This window comes from Bombina bombina, chromosome 6, assembly GCF_027579735.1.
Source record: "Bombina bombina isolate aBomBom1 chromosome 6, aBomBom1.pri, whole genome shotgun sequence".
Classification (NCBI taxonomy): domain Eukaryota; kingdom Metazoa; phylum Chordata; class Amphibia; order Anura; family Bombinatoridae; genus Bombina; species Bombina bombina.
The window spans coordinates 533,776,328-533,794,456 of record NC_069504.1 but is presented as its reverse complement, the minus strand read 5'-3'; the positions used below and the strand labels follow the sequence as shown (position 1 = coordinate 533,794,456).

At 39.3% G+C, this 18,129-nt stretch overlaps 1 protein-coding gene across 1 annotated transcript in view; it reads right to left on the bottom strand.

The window, feature by feature from the left end:
- CEP152 (centrosomal protein 152) overlaps window positions 1-18,129 on the bottom strand; it is a 170,052-nt gene that overhangs the window by 51,391 nt on the left and 100,532 nt on the right. Inside the window, 2 exon segments of the mRNA XM_053719332.1 lie at window positions 3,075-3,178; window positions 4,012-4,102. Coding sequence (XP_053575307.1) covers window positions 3,075-3,178; window positions 4,012-4,102 — 195 coding nt within the window.

Genomic DNA, 18,129 nt, shown 5'->3' with positions numbered 1-18,129 from the left:
GAGAATCACTATCGACCGCCTTTACTAGCTCATCGAACCAGAAACACGCGGCTGTAGTGACAGGGACAATGCATGAAATTGGTTGTAGAAGGTAACCCTGCTGAACAAACATCTTTTTAAGTAAACCTTCTAATTTTTTATCCATAGGATCTTTGAAAGCACAACTATCTTCTATGGGTATAGTGGTGCGTTTGTTTAAAGTGGAAACCGCTCCCTCGACCTTGGGGACTGTCTGCCATAAGTCCTTTCTGGGGTCGACCATAGGAAACAATTTTTTAAATATGGGGGGAGGGACGAAAGGTATACCGGGCCTTTCCCATTCTTTATTTACAATGTCCGCCACCCGCTTGGGTATAGGAAAAGCTTCTGGGAGCCCCGGGACCTCTAGGAACTTGTCCATTTTACATAGTTTCTCTGGGATGATCAAATTCTCACAATCATCCAGAGTGGATAATACCTCCTTAAGCAGAGCGCGGAGATGTTCCAACTTAAATTTAAATGTAATCACATCGGGTTCAGCTTGTTGAGAAATTTTCCCTGAATCTGAAATTTCTCCCTCAGACAAAACCTCCCTGGCCCCATCAGACTGGTGTAGGGGCATTTCAGAACCATTATCATCAGCGTCGTCATGCTCTTCAGTATCTAAAACAGAGCAGTCGCGCTTACGCTGATAAGTGGGCATTTTGGCTAAAATGTTTTTGATAGAATTATCCATTACAGCCGTTAATTGTTGCATAGTAAGGAGTATTGGCGCGCTAGATGTACTAGGGGCCTCCTGAGTGGGCAAGACTCGTGTAGACGAAGGAGGGAATGATGCAGTACCATGCTTACTCCCCTCACTTGAGGAATCATCTTGGGCATCATTTTCATTGTCACATAAATCACATTTATTTAAATGAGAAGGAACCCTGGCTTCCCCACATTCAGAACACAGTCTATCTGGTAGTTCAGACATGTTAAACAGGCATAAACTTGATAACAAAGTACAAAAAACGTTTTAAAATAAAACCGTTACTGTCACTTTAAATTTTAAACTGAACACACTTTATTACTGCAATTGCGAAAAAATATGAAGGAATTGTTCAAAATTCACCAAAATTTCACCACAGTGTCTTAAAGCCTTAAAAGTATTGCACACCAAATTTGGAAGCTTTAACCCTTAAAATAACGGAACCGGAGCCCTTTTTAACTTTAACCCCTTTACAGTCCCTGGTATCTGCTTTGCTGAGACCCAACCAAGCCCAAAGGGGAATACGATACCAAATGACGCCTTCAGAAAGTCTTTTCTATGTATCAGAGCTCCTCACACATGCGACTGCATGTCATGCCTCTCAAAAACAAGTGCGCAATACCGGCGCGAAAATGAGGCTCTGCCTATGATTAGGGAAAGCCCCTATAATTTTATCAAAATACCCAGATTAAATGATTCCTCAAGGCTAAATATGTGTAATATATGAATCGATTTAGCCCAGAAAAAGTCTACAGTCTTAATAAGCCCTTGTGAAGCCCTTATTTACTATCTTAATAAACATGGCTTACCGGATCCCATAGGGAAAATGACAGCTTCCAGCATTACATCGTCTTGTTAGAATGTGTCATACCTCAAGCAGCAAGAGACTGCTCACTGTTCCCCCAACTGAAGTTAATTCCTCTCAACAGTCCTGTGTGGAACAGCCATGGATTTTAGTAACGGTTGCTAAAATCATTTTCCTCATACAAACAGAAATCTTCATCTCTTTTCTGTTTCAGAGTAAATAGTACATACCAGCACTATTTTAAAATAACAAACTCTTGATTGAATAATAAAAACTACAGTTAAACACTAAAAAACTCTAAGCCATCTCCGTGGAGATGTTGCCTGTACAACGGCAAAGAGAATGACTGGGGTAGGCGGAGCCTAGGAGGGATCATGTGACCAGCTTTGCTGGGCTCTTTGCCATTTCCTGTTGGGGAAGAGAATATCCCACAAGTAAGGATGACGCCGTGGACCGGACACACCTATGTTGGAGAAATTAAGTTTTTAAAATTTGTTTCCGTTTCTCTTAGCCTTATATCACAAGGTAGAAACGTAGTAATAAAAAAGGTGCTTTGTCACAAGAACATCTTACATTCAAAAGTCACAGCTTTGCAGAGTGGGAAAGGCTAGGGGGAGGGTTGAAAAAAAAACCCATGAAAGAGTTACTGCTGCTTTGTAGCGCTGCTCAATATTCGACTGTTCTCTTCAAACAGCACTTTGGTCTGGATGCACTGTTTTAAAGGGACAGTCAAGTCCAAAAAAAACTCATGTTTCAAATAGGGTATGTAATTTTAAACAACTTTCCAATTTACTTTTATCACCAATTTTGCTTTGTTCTCTTGGTAATCTTAGTTGAAAGCAAAACCTAGGAGGTTCATATGCTAATTTCTTAGACCTTGAAGGCGGCCTCTAATCTAAATGCATTTAGATAGTTTTGCACCAATAGAGGGCATTAGTTCACGTTTCATATAGATAACATTGAGCTCATGCACATGAATTTACCATGGAGACAGCTGATTGGCTAAAATGCAAGTCTGTCAAAAGAACTGAAATAATGGGGCAGTCTGTTGAGGCTTAGATACAAGGTAATTACAGAGGTAAAACATGTATAATTATAACTGTGTTGGTTATGCCAAACTGGGGAATTGGTAATTAAGGGATTATCTATCTTTTAAAACAACACAAATTCTGGTGTTGACTGTCACTTTAAGCAAAACTTACACAATGCAGCCAGAGCAAAGCTCTGTTTGAAGAGAACTGTCTAATGTGGAGCAGTGGTGCAAAGTGAAAGTGCTAACAGTTCCTGCATGTGTTCCATTCTTCCTGAAGACATACTGCATTTTCTGCGATGACATCTCAGATCACAGCATGTTCTGACTTGGGGTGTATAGTAGTCCATTGCTGTTTCAAAAATTACTTTAACTATGCGTTTTACCCATTTGCAGCAACAGTGCAATAACAAAATGCTCTAACAGTTATTCTTTGTATAACAAGGGAAAGGACTGGTTGTGAGTTTTAAATCCAGGAGTATCATACTTGTAGCAAACCAGTAACTCACTTTTTATTTTGTCCACAGCTTTAATGTACTGAGTACGCATTTCTTCTAAAGCATTTCCTTTACATAATGAACAGCTCTTTTCACAACCCTCTTCTGTACGATTGCTGAAATTACAAGAGACCAAAATTAGGGTAAGGTTATATTCCTATTGTGGTAACAATACTCTTCATAGACTTAAAGGGACAGTCTAGTCAAAGAAAGTTTCAAGATTCAGATGCAATTTAAAAAAAAAACAAAAAAAAAAAAAACTTTCCAATTTACTTTTATCATCAAATTTGCTTTGTTCTCCTGGTATTCTTTGTTGAAAGCGAAACCTAGGTAGGCTCATAAGCTAATTTCTAAGCCCTTGAAGGCCGCCTCTTATCTCAGTGCATGTTGACAGTTTTTCACAGCTAGACAGCACTAGTTCATGTGTGCCATATAGATAAACACTGTGCTCAGTCCCGTGGAGTTATTTATGAATCAGCACAGATTGGCTAAAATGCAAGTCCATCAAAATAACTGAAAAAAGGGGGCAGTTTGCAGAGGCTTAGATACAAGATAATCACAGAGGTTAAAAGTATATTAATATAACTGTGTTGGTTATGCAAAACTGGGGAACGGGTAATAAAGGGATTATCTAACTTTTTAAACAAACTATAACAATTCTGGAGTAGACTGTCCCTTTAATAAATCTATTTGTATTGTTCCTACCAGTTAGGTTTACAGCTAGAGTGCGATCTAGAATTTAAAATTTAAAAGGAAGTTCGGTTTTACATATTAAAAAAAACAAAAAATGTCAGATTTGCAAAGCATCTTCTGAATAAACAAAAGATTTAATCAGCTAAATATGAAGACATTTTGTTGAAGCAAGACCTGTAAACTGGTTATTACCGTTTAATGCATAAACAAAAATGTAAATAAGCTTAGTGGAAATAAAGCAAGACTTTAAAGTTACCTTGGTGAATTTATTACTGCATTCGTATCTTCTAGTTTTTTTTGTAATTCGCTATTTTCTTTTCTCAAATTTTCTGCAATGGATTCATTTTCTAAAGGGGAAAAAACATAATTTATGTAAGAACTTACCTGATAAATTCATTTCTTTCATATTAGCAAGAGTCCATGAGCTAGTGACGTATGGGATATACATTCCTACCAGGAGGGGCAAAGTTTCCCAAATCTCAAAATGCCTATAAATACACCCCTCACTACACCCACAAATCAGTTTAACGAATAGCCAAGAAGTGGGGTGATAAGAAAAAAGTGTGAAAGCATAAAAAATAAGGAATTGGAATAATTGTGCTTTATACAAAAAAATCATAACCACCACAAAAAGGGCTGGCCTCATGGACTCTTGCTAATATGAAAGAAATGAATTTATCAGGTAAGTTCTTACATGAATTATGTTTTCTTTCATGTAATTAGCAAGAGTCCATGAGCTAGTGACGTATGGGATAATGAATACCCAAGATGTGGATCTTCCACGCAAGAGTCACTAGAGAGGGAGGGATAAAATAAAGACAGCCAATTCCGCTGAAAAATAATCCACACCCAAAACAAAGTTTAAATCTTATAATGAAAAAAACTGAAAATATAAGCAGAAGAATCAAACTGAAACAGCTGCCTGAAGTACTTTTCTACCAAAGACTGCATCTGAGGAAGAAAACACATCAAAATGGTAGAATTTAGTAAAAGTATGCAAAGAAGACCAAGTTGCTGCTTTGCAAATCTGATCAACCGAAGCTTCATTCCTAAATGCCCAGGAAGTAGAGACTGGCCTAGTTGAATGAGCTGTAATCCTTTGAAGCGGAGTTCTACCTGACTCAACATAAACATGATGAATCAAAGACTTTAACCACGATGCCAAAGAAAAGGCAGAAGCCTTCTGACCTTTCCTTGAACCAGAAAAGATAACAAATAGACTAGAAGTCTTCCGGAAATCTTAGTAGCTTCAACAAAATATTTCAAAGCTCTAACTACATCCAAAGAATGCAACAATCTTTCCTTAGAGATTTTAGGATTAGGACACAATGAAGGAACTACAATTCCTCTACTAATGTTGTTAGAATTCACAACCTTAGGTAAAAATATAAATGAAGTTCGCAAAACCGCCTTATCCTGATGAAAAATCAGAAAAGGAGACTCACAAGAAAGAGCAGATAATTCAGAAACTCTTCTAGCAGAAGAGATGGCAAAAAGAAACAAAACTTTCCAAGAAAGTAATTTAATATCCAGCGAATGCATAGGTTCAAACGGAGGAGCTTGAAGAGCCCCTAGAACCAAACTCAAACTCCAAGGAGGAGAAATTGACTTAACAGGTTTTAAACGAACCAAAGCTTGTACAAAACAATAAATATCAGGAAGACTAGCAATCTTTCTGTGAAACAGAACAGAAAGAGCAGAGATTTGTCCTTTCAAGGAACTTGCAGACAAACCTTTATCCAAACCATCCTGAAGAAACTGTAAAATTCTAGGAATTCTAAAAGAATGCCAGGAAAAATGATGAGAAAAACACCTGGAAATGGAAGTCTTCCAGACTCGATAATATATCATCCTAGATACAGATTTACGAGCCTGTAACATAGTATTAATTACGGAGTCAGAGAAACCTCTATGACTGAGAATCAAGTGTTCAATCTCCATACCTTCAAATTTAAGGATTTGAGATCCTGATGGAAAAAAGGACCTTACGATAGAAGGTCTGGTCTTAACGGAAGAGTCCACGGTTGGCAAGTAGCCATCCGGACAAGATCCGCATACCAAAACCTGTGAGGCCATGCTGGAGCCACCAGCAGAATAAACGAACGCTCCTTTAGAATCTTGGAAATCACTCTTGGAAGAAGAACTAGAGGCGAAAAGATATAAGCAGGATGATACTTCCAAGGAAGTGACAATGCATCCACTGCTTCCGCCTGAGGATCCCTGGATCTGGACAGATACCTGGGAAGCTTCTTGTTTAGATGAGAAGCCATCAGATCTATTTCTGGAAGTCCCCATATTTGAACAATCTGAAGAAATACCTCTGGGTGAAGAGACCATTCGCCCGGATGTAGCGTTTGGCGACTGAGATAATCCGCTTCCCAATTGTCTATACCTGGGATATGAACCGCAGAAATTAGACAGGAGATGGATTCCACCCATACAAGTATTCGAGAGACTTCTTTCATAGCCAGGGGACTGTGAGTCCCTCCTTGATGATTGACATATGCCACGGTTGTGACATTGTCCGTCTGGAAACAAATGAACGACTCTCTCTTTAGAAGAGGCCACGACTGAAGAGCTCTGAAAATTGCACGGAGTTCCAAAATGTTGATTGGTAATCTCGCCTCCTGAGATTCCCAAACCCCTTGTGCTGTCAGAAACCCCCATACAGCTCCCCAACCTGTCAGACTTGCATCTGTTGAGATCACAGTCTAGGTTGGAAGAACAAAAGAAGCCCCCTGAACTAAACGATGGTGGTCTGTCCACCACGTCAGAGAGTGTAGAACAATCTGTTTTAAAAAGATATTAATTGAGATATCTTTGTATAATCCCTGCACCACTGGTTCAGCATACAGAGCTGAAGAGGTCGCATGTGAAAACGAGCAAAGGGGATCGCGTCCAATGCAGCAGTCATAAAACCTAGAATTTCCTTGCATAAGGCTACCGAAGGGAATGATTGAGACTGAAGGTTTTGACAAGCTGAAACCAATTTCAGACGTCTCTTGTCCGTCAGAGACAGAATCATGGACACTGAAACTATCTGGAAACCTAAAAAGGTTACTCTTGTCTGAGGAATCAACAAACTTTTTGGTAAATTGATCCTCCAACCATGTTCTTGAAGAAACAACACTCATAAAAGACTGGAAAGGTTCTTTCTATTGAAAATGAGCAAAGGGAATTGAATCCAATGCTGTGGCCATAAGACCTAAAACTTCTATGCATATATAGCAACTGAAGGAGACTAAAGGTACCGACAGACGGAACCTAATAAAATTATCCCTTGTCTGATAGAGACAAAGACAGTGACACAAACTATCTGGAAACCTAAAAAAGGTGACCCTTGTGTGAGGAATCAAGAGCTTTTGAAAAAAAGATCTTTTAACTATGTCCTGAAGAGCAAGTGAATCATATGAGATTCCGCATCCTCAGAAAATAATCTGAATGAAAACAGAAAAATGGAAATATGCATTTATTGTATCTAATGAAAACAAATAATGCTATCAATGACCATAAAAAGGCAAAATAGTTTGAATAAAACTCCAAAAACCCGGTTCCTAAAAAAGGAACTGGAAGAAATACCCCAGAAGATTCCAGGTCTGAGCAGCGCTTGAACCCCATGGGTGCCCAGCCATGCTTCAACAGTACCCAAAATATATAGGACAGAAACACACTTACAGAAAGTGTTAGCCTTACTGGAATAAAATCAAAGACATTTGGACAAAATAAATTTCAAAGAAGTCTTAACCTGCCTCTTACCAGACAAGCTGGAATACGGCACGTACATCGCAATATTAGGGAGCTGATTTCGAACTCCAATGATAAACATGTTACTTGGGAAAGAACTCAGGAACTCGTTCCTTAATAAGAACAACCAAACTAGTATAAGCTTAAAGTTTTAGTCTTAGAACTCAAACTTGAAACCCAGAGTAACAGTTAATCAATTATTTGTTTTATAATTGGATTCATTTCTTATCTTAGAAAAAAAAGAAATATGGATTTTTTTTTGATTTTTTTTTAAAAATCACAAAATTCTTCTAGCTAAAATAGCTAAAGACATAGATTAACCCTCATTTGCGAAAATATTCAATAAAATGAAGACACAAATGAAATTATTAGCATGATAGTCCAGTTAAAAGGACCAGTCAATACAGTGGACTTGCATAATCAATAAATGCAAAACAACAAGACAAATGCAACAGCACCTAGTCTAGTAAATGTTGTCCCTTTAACAATGCTAAAATAAATCATAATCTGATACTTGAAGCAATTGCAATATCCAAATAAATCACAGGACCAAGAAAAGTACCTGAAACTAAATAATTTTCCATAAATAAGATACAACTATCTAAAGGAAAATAAATACTATTTTGCAATAGAAACAATAGCATAATTAGTAGAAGTAGAGATAGCCCCAATACATTGGAGAACCCTCTAAATTGAATTTAACTGCTGGCAAAGAATATAGTTTAAAACCTTTGAAGAAGGAATAAAAGAAAATTCTCAGCCTATTCCATTTCCTAGTATGGGGAATTGGAAAGAAAACCTCTGAAAACACAAAAGAATAAATAGGCAGAAATAGTGTCAGCTAGTCTTAAAGAACTAGTTACCTTAATATCCAAAATAATCAACACCTTTTCAACAAAGAACAAATGTACTTTAATAATAGAAAAATAATAAAAAAAGTAGATTTGTTAGTGTCAATATCTGATGAAGAAAATTTCTGAAAGAGAAAAAACATCATCAGAGAAGGATAAATCAGTATGTTGTTGGTCATTTGAAACTTCAATAAAAAAAAAAAAGAAGTGAAAAAGACCTAAAAATTTAATTAGAAGGCACGAAGTCAGACAAAGCCTTTAAAATAGAATCAGAAAAAAAATTCTTATAAATCTTCTAAATATTTCTTGTACATAAGATGTAAGAATGGAAATATATAAAGCATAAATACTAATGGATTCTGCATGTAAAAGTATATCATAATAACTTATTACAAACCATAGCTAAAGATAAACATTTATAACATTTAAAATAAATGAACTTAGCTTTGGTAGAACTGAAACTCAGTTAAGCGTTTTTCCAGAAGTGGCTTCCGATTCAGGGGCAATCTGAGACATCTTGCAATATGTAATAGAAAAAACAACATATAAAGCAAAATTGATCAAATTCCTTAAATGACAGTTTCAGGAATGGGAAAAAAAATGCCAATGAACAAGCTTCTAGCAACCAGAAGCAATAAATGAGACTTAAATATTGTGGAGACAACAATGACGCTCGAATTTTTTAGCGCCAAAAAAGCCGCCCACATTATTTGGCGCCTAAATGCTTTTGGCGCCAAAAATGGCGCCACATCCGGTAACGCCGACATTTTTTGGCGCAAAAACGTCAAAAAAATGACGCAACTTCCGGCGACACGTATGACGCCGGAAATGACAAGAAAATTTTTGCGCCAAGAAAGTCCGCGCCAAGAATGACGCAATAAAATGAAGTATTTTCAGCCCCCGCGAGCCTAACAGCCCACAGGAAAAAAGACAAATTTTAAGGTAAGAAAAAATTGATTAATTCATATGCATTATCCCAAATATGAAACTGACTGTCTGAAATAAGGAACGTTGAACATCCTGAATCAAGGCAAATAAATTTTTAAACACATATATTTAGAACTTTTATATAAAGTGCCCAACCATAGCTTAGAGTGTCACAGAAAATAAGACTTACTTACCCCAGGACACTCATCTACATGTAGTAGAAAGCCAAACCAGTACTGAAACGAAAATCAGTAGAGGTAATGGTATATATAAGAGTATATCGTCGATCTGAAAAGGGAGGTAAGAGATGAATCTCTACGACCGATAACAGAGAACCTATGAAATAGACCCCGTAGAAGGAGATCATTGAATTCAAATAGGCAATACTCTCTTCACATCCCTCTGACATTCACTGCACACTGAGAGGAAAACCGGCTCCAGCCTGCTGTGAAGCGCATATCAACGTAGAATCTAGCACAAACTTACTTCACCACCTCCATGGGAGGCAAAGTTTGTAAAACTGATTTGTGGGTGTGGTGAGGGGTGTATTTATAGGCATTTTGAGGTTTGGGAAACTTTGCCCCTCCTGGTAGGAATGTATATCCCATACGTCACTAGCTCATGGACTCTTGCTAATTACATGAAAGAAACACTGATTTAAAACTCATATAAATGTATTACAGTTTATAATAATATTTTATAATCTCAGTTTAAAACCCCCCACAACAAATCATTTGCAAAATACAAAGCCCATTAGGAGCTTTGATGCATTGACCTTCATTTTAAATTAACACCAACAAAGTTAGAAGTGGAACACACATTTCTTCCCTAAGATATGGTGAGTCCACAGCTTCATCATTTACTGTTGGGAATATCACTCCTGGCCAGCAGGAGGAGGCAAGGAGCACCACAGGCAAGCTGCTAAGTATCACTCCCCTTCCCACAACCCCCAGTCATTCTCTTTGCCTTGGTGCATGGAGGAAGTGAAATTTTGGTGTCTGAAGAAAAACTGGATTCTTTCACTACAAGCAAGATGTTATCTAGTAGAAAGCCAGAGTAGTTTTACTCTGTGCTTTCCCCTTTTTTAAGGATTGGGTATAGCTGTACTCCACGTCAGTCTCTTTAGTAATGCAATGATGGCTTTAAAGCAGTTAGGAACTTGTGAGGTGGGCCTCACTGCTTTTTCCCAAAATGTTGCTGCCCTAGTATAGAAAGCCAGAGTATGTTTACTCTGTTCTTTCTTTTTTTCCACAGGTCTCTGTGAGGAGTGGCTTCTTTTCATACCGGGTGGGCTGTCCTCCTGCCGGACAGCTAGTGGTGCAGGTAAGTGCCTAATTTTTATCTTATGGGATAGAGTACGGCACTGAAGGGTTAAATACTGTCTGTACACATATGGGACTTCAATCCTGGGATCAGGATTCATGACAGGCAGGGAGCAGGCACTTTGGGCATGTGTATCAGAGACTAAAAATTATATTCCTGGAGGAAGGAGTTAATTTTTATTGGTGGCTCAGGAGTCAACTTTATTCAGATGCTTATGCCTTGCAGATAATCTGGTTGCACCTTCTTAGCAGAAACCCTATCTGTTTGCACTGTGAGGAAAAAAGACTTAATTGTTTTATGTTACAAGCCGTCTGTCATCTAGAAGGTTTTTTCTTTTTCTCTTACTGAGGCAGTCTATCGGCTAGAAGCGCACACTTCCAGTTTAGTGGCGCAGCTTCTCAATCGATCATGTGACTTCCGGGCTCCGTTTAAATTACGGACTTCGGAGCTGTCCTTCCGATTTGAGTGTTGGAAGTCGCTAATAGGGATCGCAAATCTCTTATTAAGTCTCTTAATAAAAAATTAACAGTCAATTGAGAATTGTTTTCCAGTACTTGAGTAAAAACATTTTTGCTGAGGATTCAGATGCACAAAATGTTCTTAGATTGCCTGCTTACGGTAGTTTTAAAGGAACAGTACATAATTAAGTTCCTTTTACTTTGTTGCTAGAAAAATTATATTGTCATCATGGAGCAGAACCCTGCTCATACGGACAGGTGCCGACTTTGTTTAAATAATCCAGTTGAACCTCCCTTGCAATTTTGTTCCTCATGTATAGAGAGAAACAAAAAGTCTATCTTTATGCTTTATAAACCTGAGCCACCAGTCTTCTCAGGTTGATGCTGTTTAGGTAATGCCACAGCTTTCTCCTCGGACGTCCCAAGCCTTAATGGCGTCACATGCAGTGCCCTGCAGTTCCTCTCAATCTCCTGGAGGAGTTTATTTGCAAGCAGAAATTGCTGCCCAGGTATCCTCTGCGGAATCTGCGGCATTAGCTGCCATCCCCATGCTACAGGGTAAATGCAAGAGGAAAATTAGAGATCTGATGAGGAAGATACGTCAGTAGCTTCTGAGGGTGAAATCTCAAATTCCAACAGTATAATTCCTTCATCTGATGCTGAAGTGGTATCCTTTAGATTTAAGCTTGAACACCTCAGTGTACCTTTAAAGAAGGTTTTAGCTACCTTGGATGACTCCAATAACTCTGTCGTTGTCAACCCTAAGAAGTCTAGTAAACTTAAAAAATACTTTGATGTTCCTTCCTCTGTAGAGGTTTTTCCTGTGCCAGACCGTGTCATGGAGATTATAGCACAGGAATGGGAGAGGCCAGGGATACCTTTCTCCCCGTCTCTAAGAAGATGTTTCCTGTTGCCGACTCCATTAAAGAGTCGGGCAAACTGTTCCTTTTTTTTTTTAACATTTCTTTATTCCAGCAGTATATGAAAACAATCAACAACAAAAAAACAAAGATAACATTAAACAGTTCACATATACATTTTCTATACACCACGCAGGGTGTCTTTATATAAATCATGACACATGCCTAAATATAACTCCAAGCAGGAGTCCGACCAAAGAGAAAAGATAAAGAAAAAAAAAAACAAAAAAAAAACATACCTAGATCTCATCCTGCTATAATCACATTATACCCTGAACTAAAGAGTTACATCTTTCCTTGTCTACTCTGCCTATCCTATATATGTATAAATTCTTAAAGGCCCTACATTCAGTGCGTAGATTTTTATATGTTTAATTGAAAATATAAAACAAAACTTTCTTTTTCTTTCTTTTTTTTTCCTTTAAAGAGAATCCACACATACTGTTGGAGTATTTTATATTTCATACACCCGCCATCACTAAAACAAAAGAACAAAACACATAACAAATAAACACACAAAGAAAAAAAAAAAAATCAACCAAACCAAGAAAACCCACCACACCCCGTCTCGCTGCCAAATCCCCCCACTCAACCAAACGGTTCCTAAAGTAGAAGGGGCCATTTCTACATTGGCTAAGAGAACTACTATTCCTATTGAGGATAGCTGCTCTTTTAGAGATCCAATTGACATGAAGCTGGAGGCTTATTTGAAGAAAAAATATGTTCGAGTTCTCCAATGGCAACCTGCAGTGTGTATTGTCACGGTGACAAGTGCGGCAGCAGAGACTCCCTTTGAGGAGATCCAAGACAGGATTAAGGCTCTTAAGCTAGCCAATTATTTTATTACTGACGCTTCCCTGCAGGTTATTAAATTGGGGGCCAAAATATCTGGCTTTGCTGTGCTGGCATGCAGAGGTTTGTGGCTGAAGTCTTGGTCAGCCGATGTTTCATCTAAATCCAAGCTTCTGGCTATTCCTTACAAGGGAAGGACCTTGTTTGGACCCGGTCTGACAGAAATTATTTCGGATATCCACAAGATAAGAAAAATAGACTGAAAGGACGTCAGAGTAATTTTTGTTAATTTTGTAATTTCAGAGGAAAGTCTTCCCTTCTTCTTCCAAGCAGGAAAAGTCCAAGTCGTCTTGGAAACACAGTCAGTCTTGGCACAAGGGGAAGCAATCAAAGAAACCCGCAGCTGACTCCAAATTAACATTAAGGGTTTGCCCCCAATCTGGGATCGGATAAAGTGTGGGGCATACTTACTCAGTTTTCTCAAGCATGGATATGAGATGTCCCAGATCCCTGGGCTGTGGACATATTATGTCAGGGTTACAAATTGGATTTCAAGACCTTTCCTCCCAGGGGCAGGTTCCACCTCTCAAGATTATCTGTGGACCAGATAAAAAAAAAGAGGTGTTCTTGAAATGAGTTCAGGATCTTTCCTTCATTTCCTGAGAGTGATAGTTCCTGTCCCAGTACAGGAAAGGGGACTAGGGTTCTATTTCAATCTGTTCTAGGTTCACAAAAAAAAAAAAAAAAAAAGAGGGAACTTTCTGACCTATTCTAGACCTGAAGTGTCTAAGTTTCTCAGAGTACCGTCCTTCAAGATGGAAACTATACGTTCCATTCTTCCTTTAGTGCAAGAGGGTCAGTTCATGATGACCATAGACCTGAAGTATGCATACCTTCATGTTCCCATTCACAGTGATCATCATACATTTCTGAGATTTGCCTTTCTGGACAAACACTTTCAGTTTGTGGCTCTTCCGTTTGGCCTTACCACAGCTCCCAGAATTTTCTCAAACGTTCTGGGGGTTTCTTGGCAGTGATCCGGTCTCAGGGAATTGCAGTGGAGCCCAACTGGACGACATTTTAGTTCAGACGCCTTCTTTTCAACAAGCAAAATCTCACAAAAGATCTTGTTGTCTTTTCTTCGTTCCCAAGGATGGAAAGTGTATCTACAAGGGTAGTTTTCTTGTGGACCATAATATATACCCTATTGATGAAAATCTTTCTGACAGAGGTCAGAAAAGCCAAAATTCTTTCCTCTTCCCTCTCTCTACAGTCTACTGTTCGGCCATCAGTGGCTCAATGTATGGAGGTAATCCGTCTGATGGTGGCTTCCATGGACATCATTCCCTTTGCTCGTTTCCATTTGAGAGCTCTGAAGTTGTGCATGCTCAGACAATGGAACGGGGATCATGAGGATCTGTCTCAGATGACATATCTAGATTAGTCGACAAGAGACTCTCTCCAGTGGTGGTTTTCTCAGGAACATTCGTCTCAGGGCACATGCTTTCGGAGACCTTCCTGGGTGATTGTGACCATGGACGCCAGCCTGCTGGGCAGCAGTCTGGGACTCGTTAAAGGTGCAGGGACTTTGGACTCGGCCGGAGTCTGCTCTCCCCATCAACATCTTGGAGTTGAGAGCGATTTACAATGCTCTGATGGCTTGGCCTCAGTTGTCCTTAGCCCGGTTTATCAGGTTCCAGTCAGACAACATAACCTCAGTGGCTTACATCAACCACCAAGGAGGAACTCAGAGTTCCTTAGCGATGAAGGAGGTGGCTCGGATTGTTCTGTGGGCGGAAGCTCACAATTGCTGTCTATCTGCCATCCACATTCCAGGAGTGGAAAACTGGGAAGCTTATTGCCTGAGCAGACAGACATTTCAACCCAGGGAGTGGGAACTCCATCCGGAGGTGTTTTCCAGTTTAACCTTCAAATGGGGGTGCTGGAGTTGGATCTGATGGCGTCTCGGCAAAATGCCAAGCTTCCAAGGTACAGTTCAAGGTCAAGAGATCCTCAGGCCGCTCTGATAGATGCTCTGGCGGTCCCTTGGGATTTCAGGCTGGCATATCTGTTTCCTCTGTTTGCTCTCCTTCCACGAGTCATTGCTTGTATCAAACAGGAGAGTGTCGGTGATTCTAATAGCCCCTGCATGGCCTCGCAGCATCTGGTATGCAGACCTAGTGGAGATGTCGTCTCTTCCACCTTGGAGACTGCCTCTGAGGAAGGACCTTCTGATTCAGGGTCCTTTCCTTCATCCAAATTTGAAGCTGACTGCTTGGAGATTGAACGTTTAGTTCTGTCTAAGCGTGGGTTTTCTGAGTCGTTCATTGAGACCATGATTCAGGCTTGCAAGCCTGTTACCAGAAAGATCTACCATGAGATATGGTGTAAATATCTTTATTGGTGTGAATCCAAGGGCTCAGGATTCCTAGGATTTTGTCCTTTCTACAGGAAGGTCTGGAGATGGGTTTGTCAGTCAGTACCCTGAAGGGTCAGATTTCTGCATTATCTATTTTGCTACTAAGCATCTGGCGGACGTGCCAGATGGGCAATCTTTTTGTCAGGACTTGGTCAGAATCAGGCCTGTCTTTAAGTCTGTTGCTCCTCCTTGGAGCCTTAACCTTGCTCTTAAAGTTTTGCAGCAGGCTCCGTTTGAGCCATTGCATTCCATAGATATTAAGTTGTTATCTTGGAAGGTTTTGTTTCTTATTGCTATCTCTTCTGCTCGGAAATTCTCAGAACTCTCAGCTTTGCAGTGTGAATCGCCTTATCTTATATGCCGATAATGCGGTTCTTCGTACTAAGTTAGGTTTTCATCCTAAAGTTGTTTAATATTTCTATCCGAATCAGGAAATTGTTGTTCCTTCTTTATGTCCTAATCCTCCTCCTCACAAGGAACTTTAGTTGCACAACTTGGATGTTGTGCATGCTCTTAAATTCTATCTACAGGCGACTAAGGATTTTCGCCAGTCTCCTGCCCTGTTTGCTTATATTTCTCAGAGAAACAAAGGTCAAAAAGCTACTGCTACTTCTCTTTCTCTCTGGCTGAGAAGCATCATGTGTTTGGCTCATGAGACTGCTGGACAGCAGCCTCCTGAGAGAATTAGGGCTCATTCTACGAGAGCCGTTTCCTCTTCTTGGGCTTTCAAAAATGAAGCTTCTGTGCAACAGATATGCAAGGCTGCAACTTGGTCCTCTTTACATACTTTTTCCAAATTTTATAAAAAAGTTGATACTTTTTCCTCGGCCGAGGCCTCTTTTGGGGGAAAGGTTCTTCAAGCAGTGGTGCCTTCAGTTTAGGTCTACCCGTCTTCTCCCTCCCTATTCATCTGTGTCCTCTAGCTTGGGTATTGGTTCCCAACAGGAAATGATGAAGCCGTGGACTCACCATATCTTAGGAAAGCAAACAAAATTTATGCTTACCTGATACATTTTTATTTCTGGATATGGTGAGTCCACAGCCCCGCCCTTTATTTTAAGACAGTTATTTTTGTCTAAACCTCAGGCACCTCTACACCTTGTGTTACGCCTTTTTTCTAAATCTCCCTTCGATCGAATGACTGGGAGTTGTGGAAAGGGGAGTGATACTTAGCAGCTTGGCTGTGGTGCTCTTTGCCTCCTCCTGCTGGCCAGGAGTGATATTCCCAACAGTAAATGATGAAGCCGTGGACTCACCATATCCAGAAAGAAAGAAATTTATCAGGTAAGCATAAATTTTGTTTTTTACAGCCAGATCCACCATTGTCAAGAGCACATCAATATAATATATTCAAAATTCAACCAAGTGCATACATCCACTTGAATGAATACCAAAGATTAATTTTCTCTTATATATGCAAAAAATATTGCCTACAGTCACTTACGCCGTCATTATACAATAAGTATCACATACAATATTGCCACATGCAACGTTAGAATCCAACATTAAAATTATAAATCTGCTTTATGCTGCAGTTCACTCATGCGTATCTCTTCATAATGGATTATAAAGAAGCTTGACAAATGTGTTCACCATCTACGAGCTTGGTTAAACATTCAGGAGCCAGATATGTTTCAGTATTCACAGTGTGTGAGATCATGCATAATGACAACTACCTGGCATGGTAAAATTGATTTTGTTTCTTTCTTTTATGCCAAAACCTAAAGCATTAGGTATTTTCTTTGCCATCATCTCTAAAAACCTTGGCACTGCTTAGATATTAACATATATTGGCCTCCTGTTAAAAACAAAAAACAAACAAAAAAAAACCCTTAAGATTATGTTTTTTTATTCTTTTTTTTTTATGGGCAGCAAAAGAGCTAAATACTTTTTAGAGTAGGATTTTTTTTTTTTTTTTATACATAGATTTCTTTTTTTGGGGGGGGGGTTCCAATGTTACAAGGGGGGGTGGTTTACGAAAAAGAGCCGATTCACTTTAGGGCAATTCCCTACAAAAGGCCCTTTTATGGGCTATATTTGTAGTTTAGTGTTAGAATAGTTTTTTTTTATTTTGGGGTGGGTATTTTTTTTTAGTAGGGTTTTAGAATAGGTATATTTATTATTTTTGGCAATTTATTTTTTCTAATGTTAGTTTTTTATATTTTGTAATATGTTTTTTTTTGGGGGGGGTTTAAATGTGGTTAGTTTTTTGCTTTTTTACAGACAAGTGTTTTTTGGTAAAAGGTAAGGATAGTCTATTTTGGGTTAACTTAGGGGGTATTACATCAGGGGGTTTAGATTTTAGTGGGTTACTTTGCGGTAGGACTGTGGAGGCTGTCATGTCACTCAAAAGTGTGGAAACACTTACAGCTTTGGAGACAGGAGCTTTGCTAAGCGCAAATTGTGTGGGAAACAAGGTAGCTGTGGGAGAGTGTTGAGCCATCGCACAAACCCCGGGATGTATAAACCATAAAGCAGTGCTTTTGAGGGAACAAAATAGGCCAGCATCTGCATAACAATAACTGTAGCGCAACCAGCACTGCCACCTACTAGGAACAGAACTATTAGCAGTAGGCAAGACAGGTGACATGGTGAGGATGACTCTAAAGAGGAGAGTGGTAAGCACCTTCAGCACCCCATCATAAAACATTTTGTGGGTTTTCACTCTAGGATGACGTCCAGGCAGCAGTCAAAGAAAGGTCAGCTGGTAACTGTCAGTGATGTTTATTTTGCCAGGCATGAGAGGGAGCTTTTAAAGCAGCTGATGGTGGTATTGGGACGCAAGGGCCTCCCTTCCTTCATGTGGTACTTTTAGCAGAAACGTAGTCACCTCAATATTGTTCCTGCGCTTCAGTGTTGAAAAAGGAGTTAGCAAAGGCTGGACAGTATGTGCACTTTATCACTAATTGTATGGAGCACTTCTTGTGGCCATCATGTCTT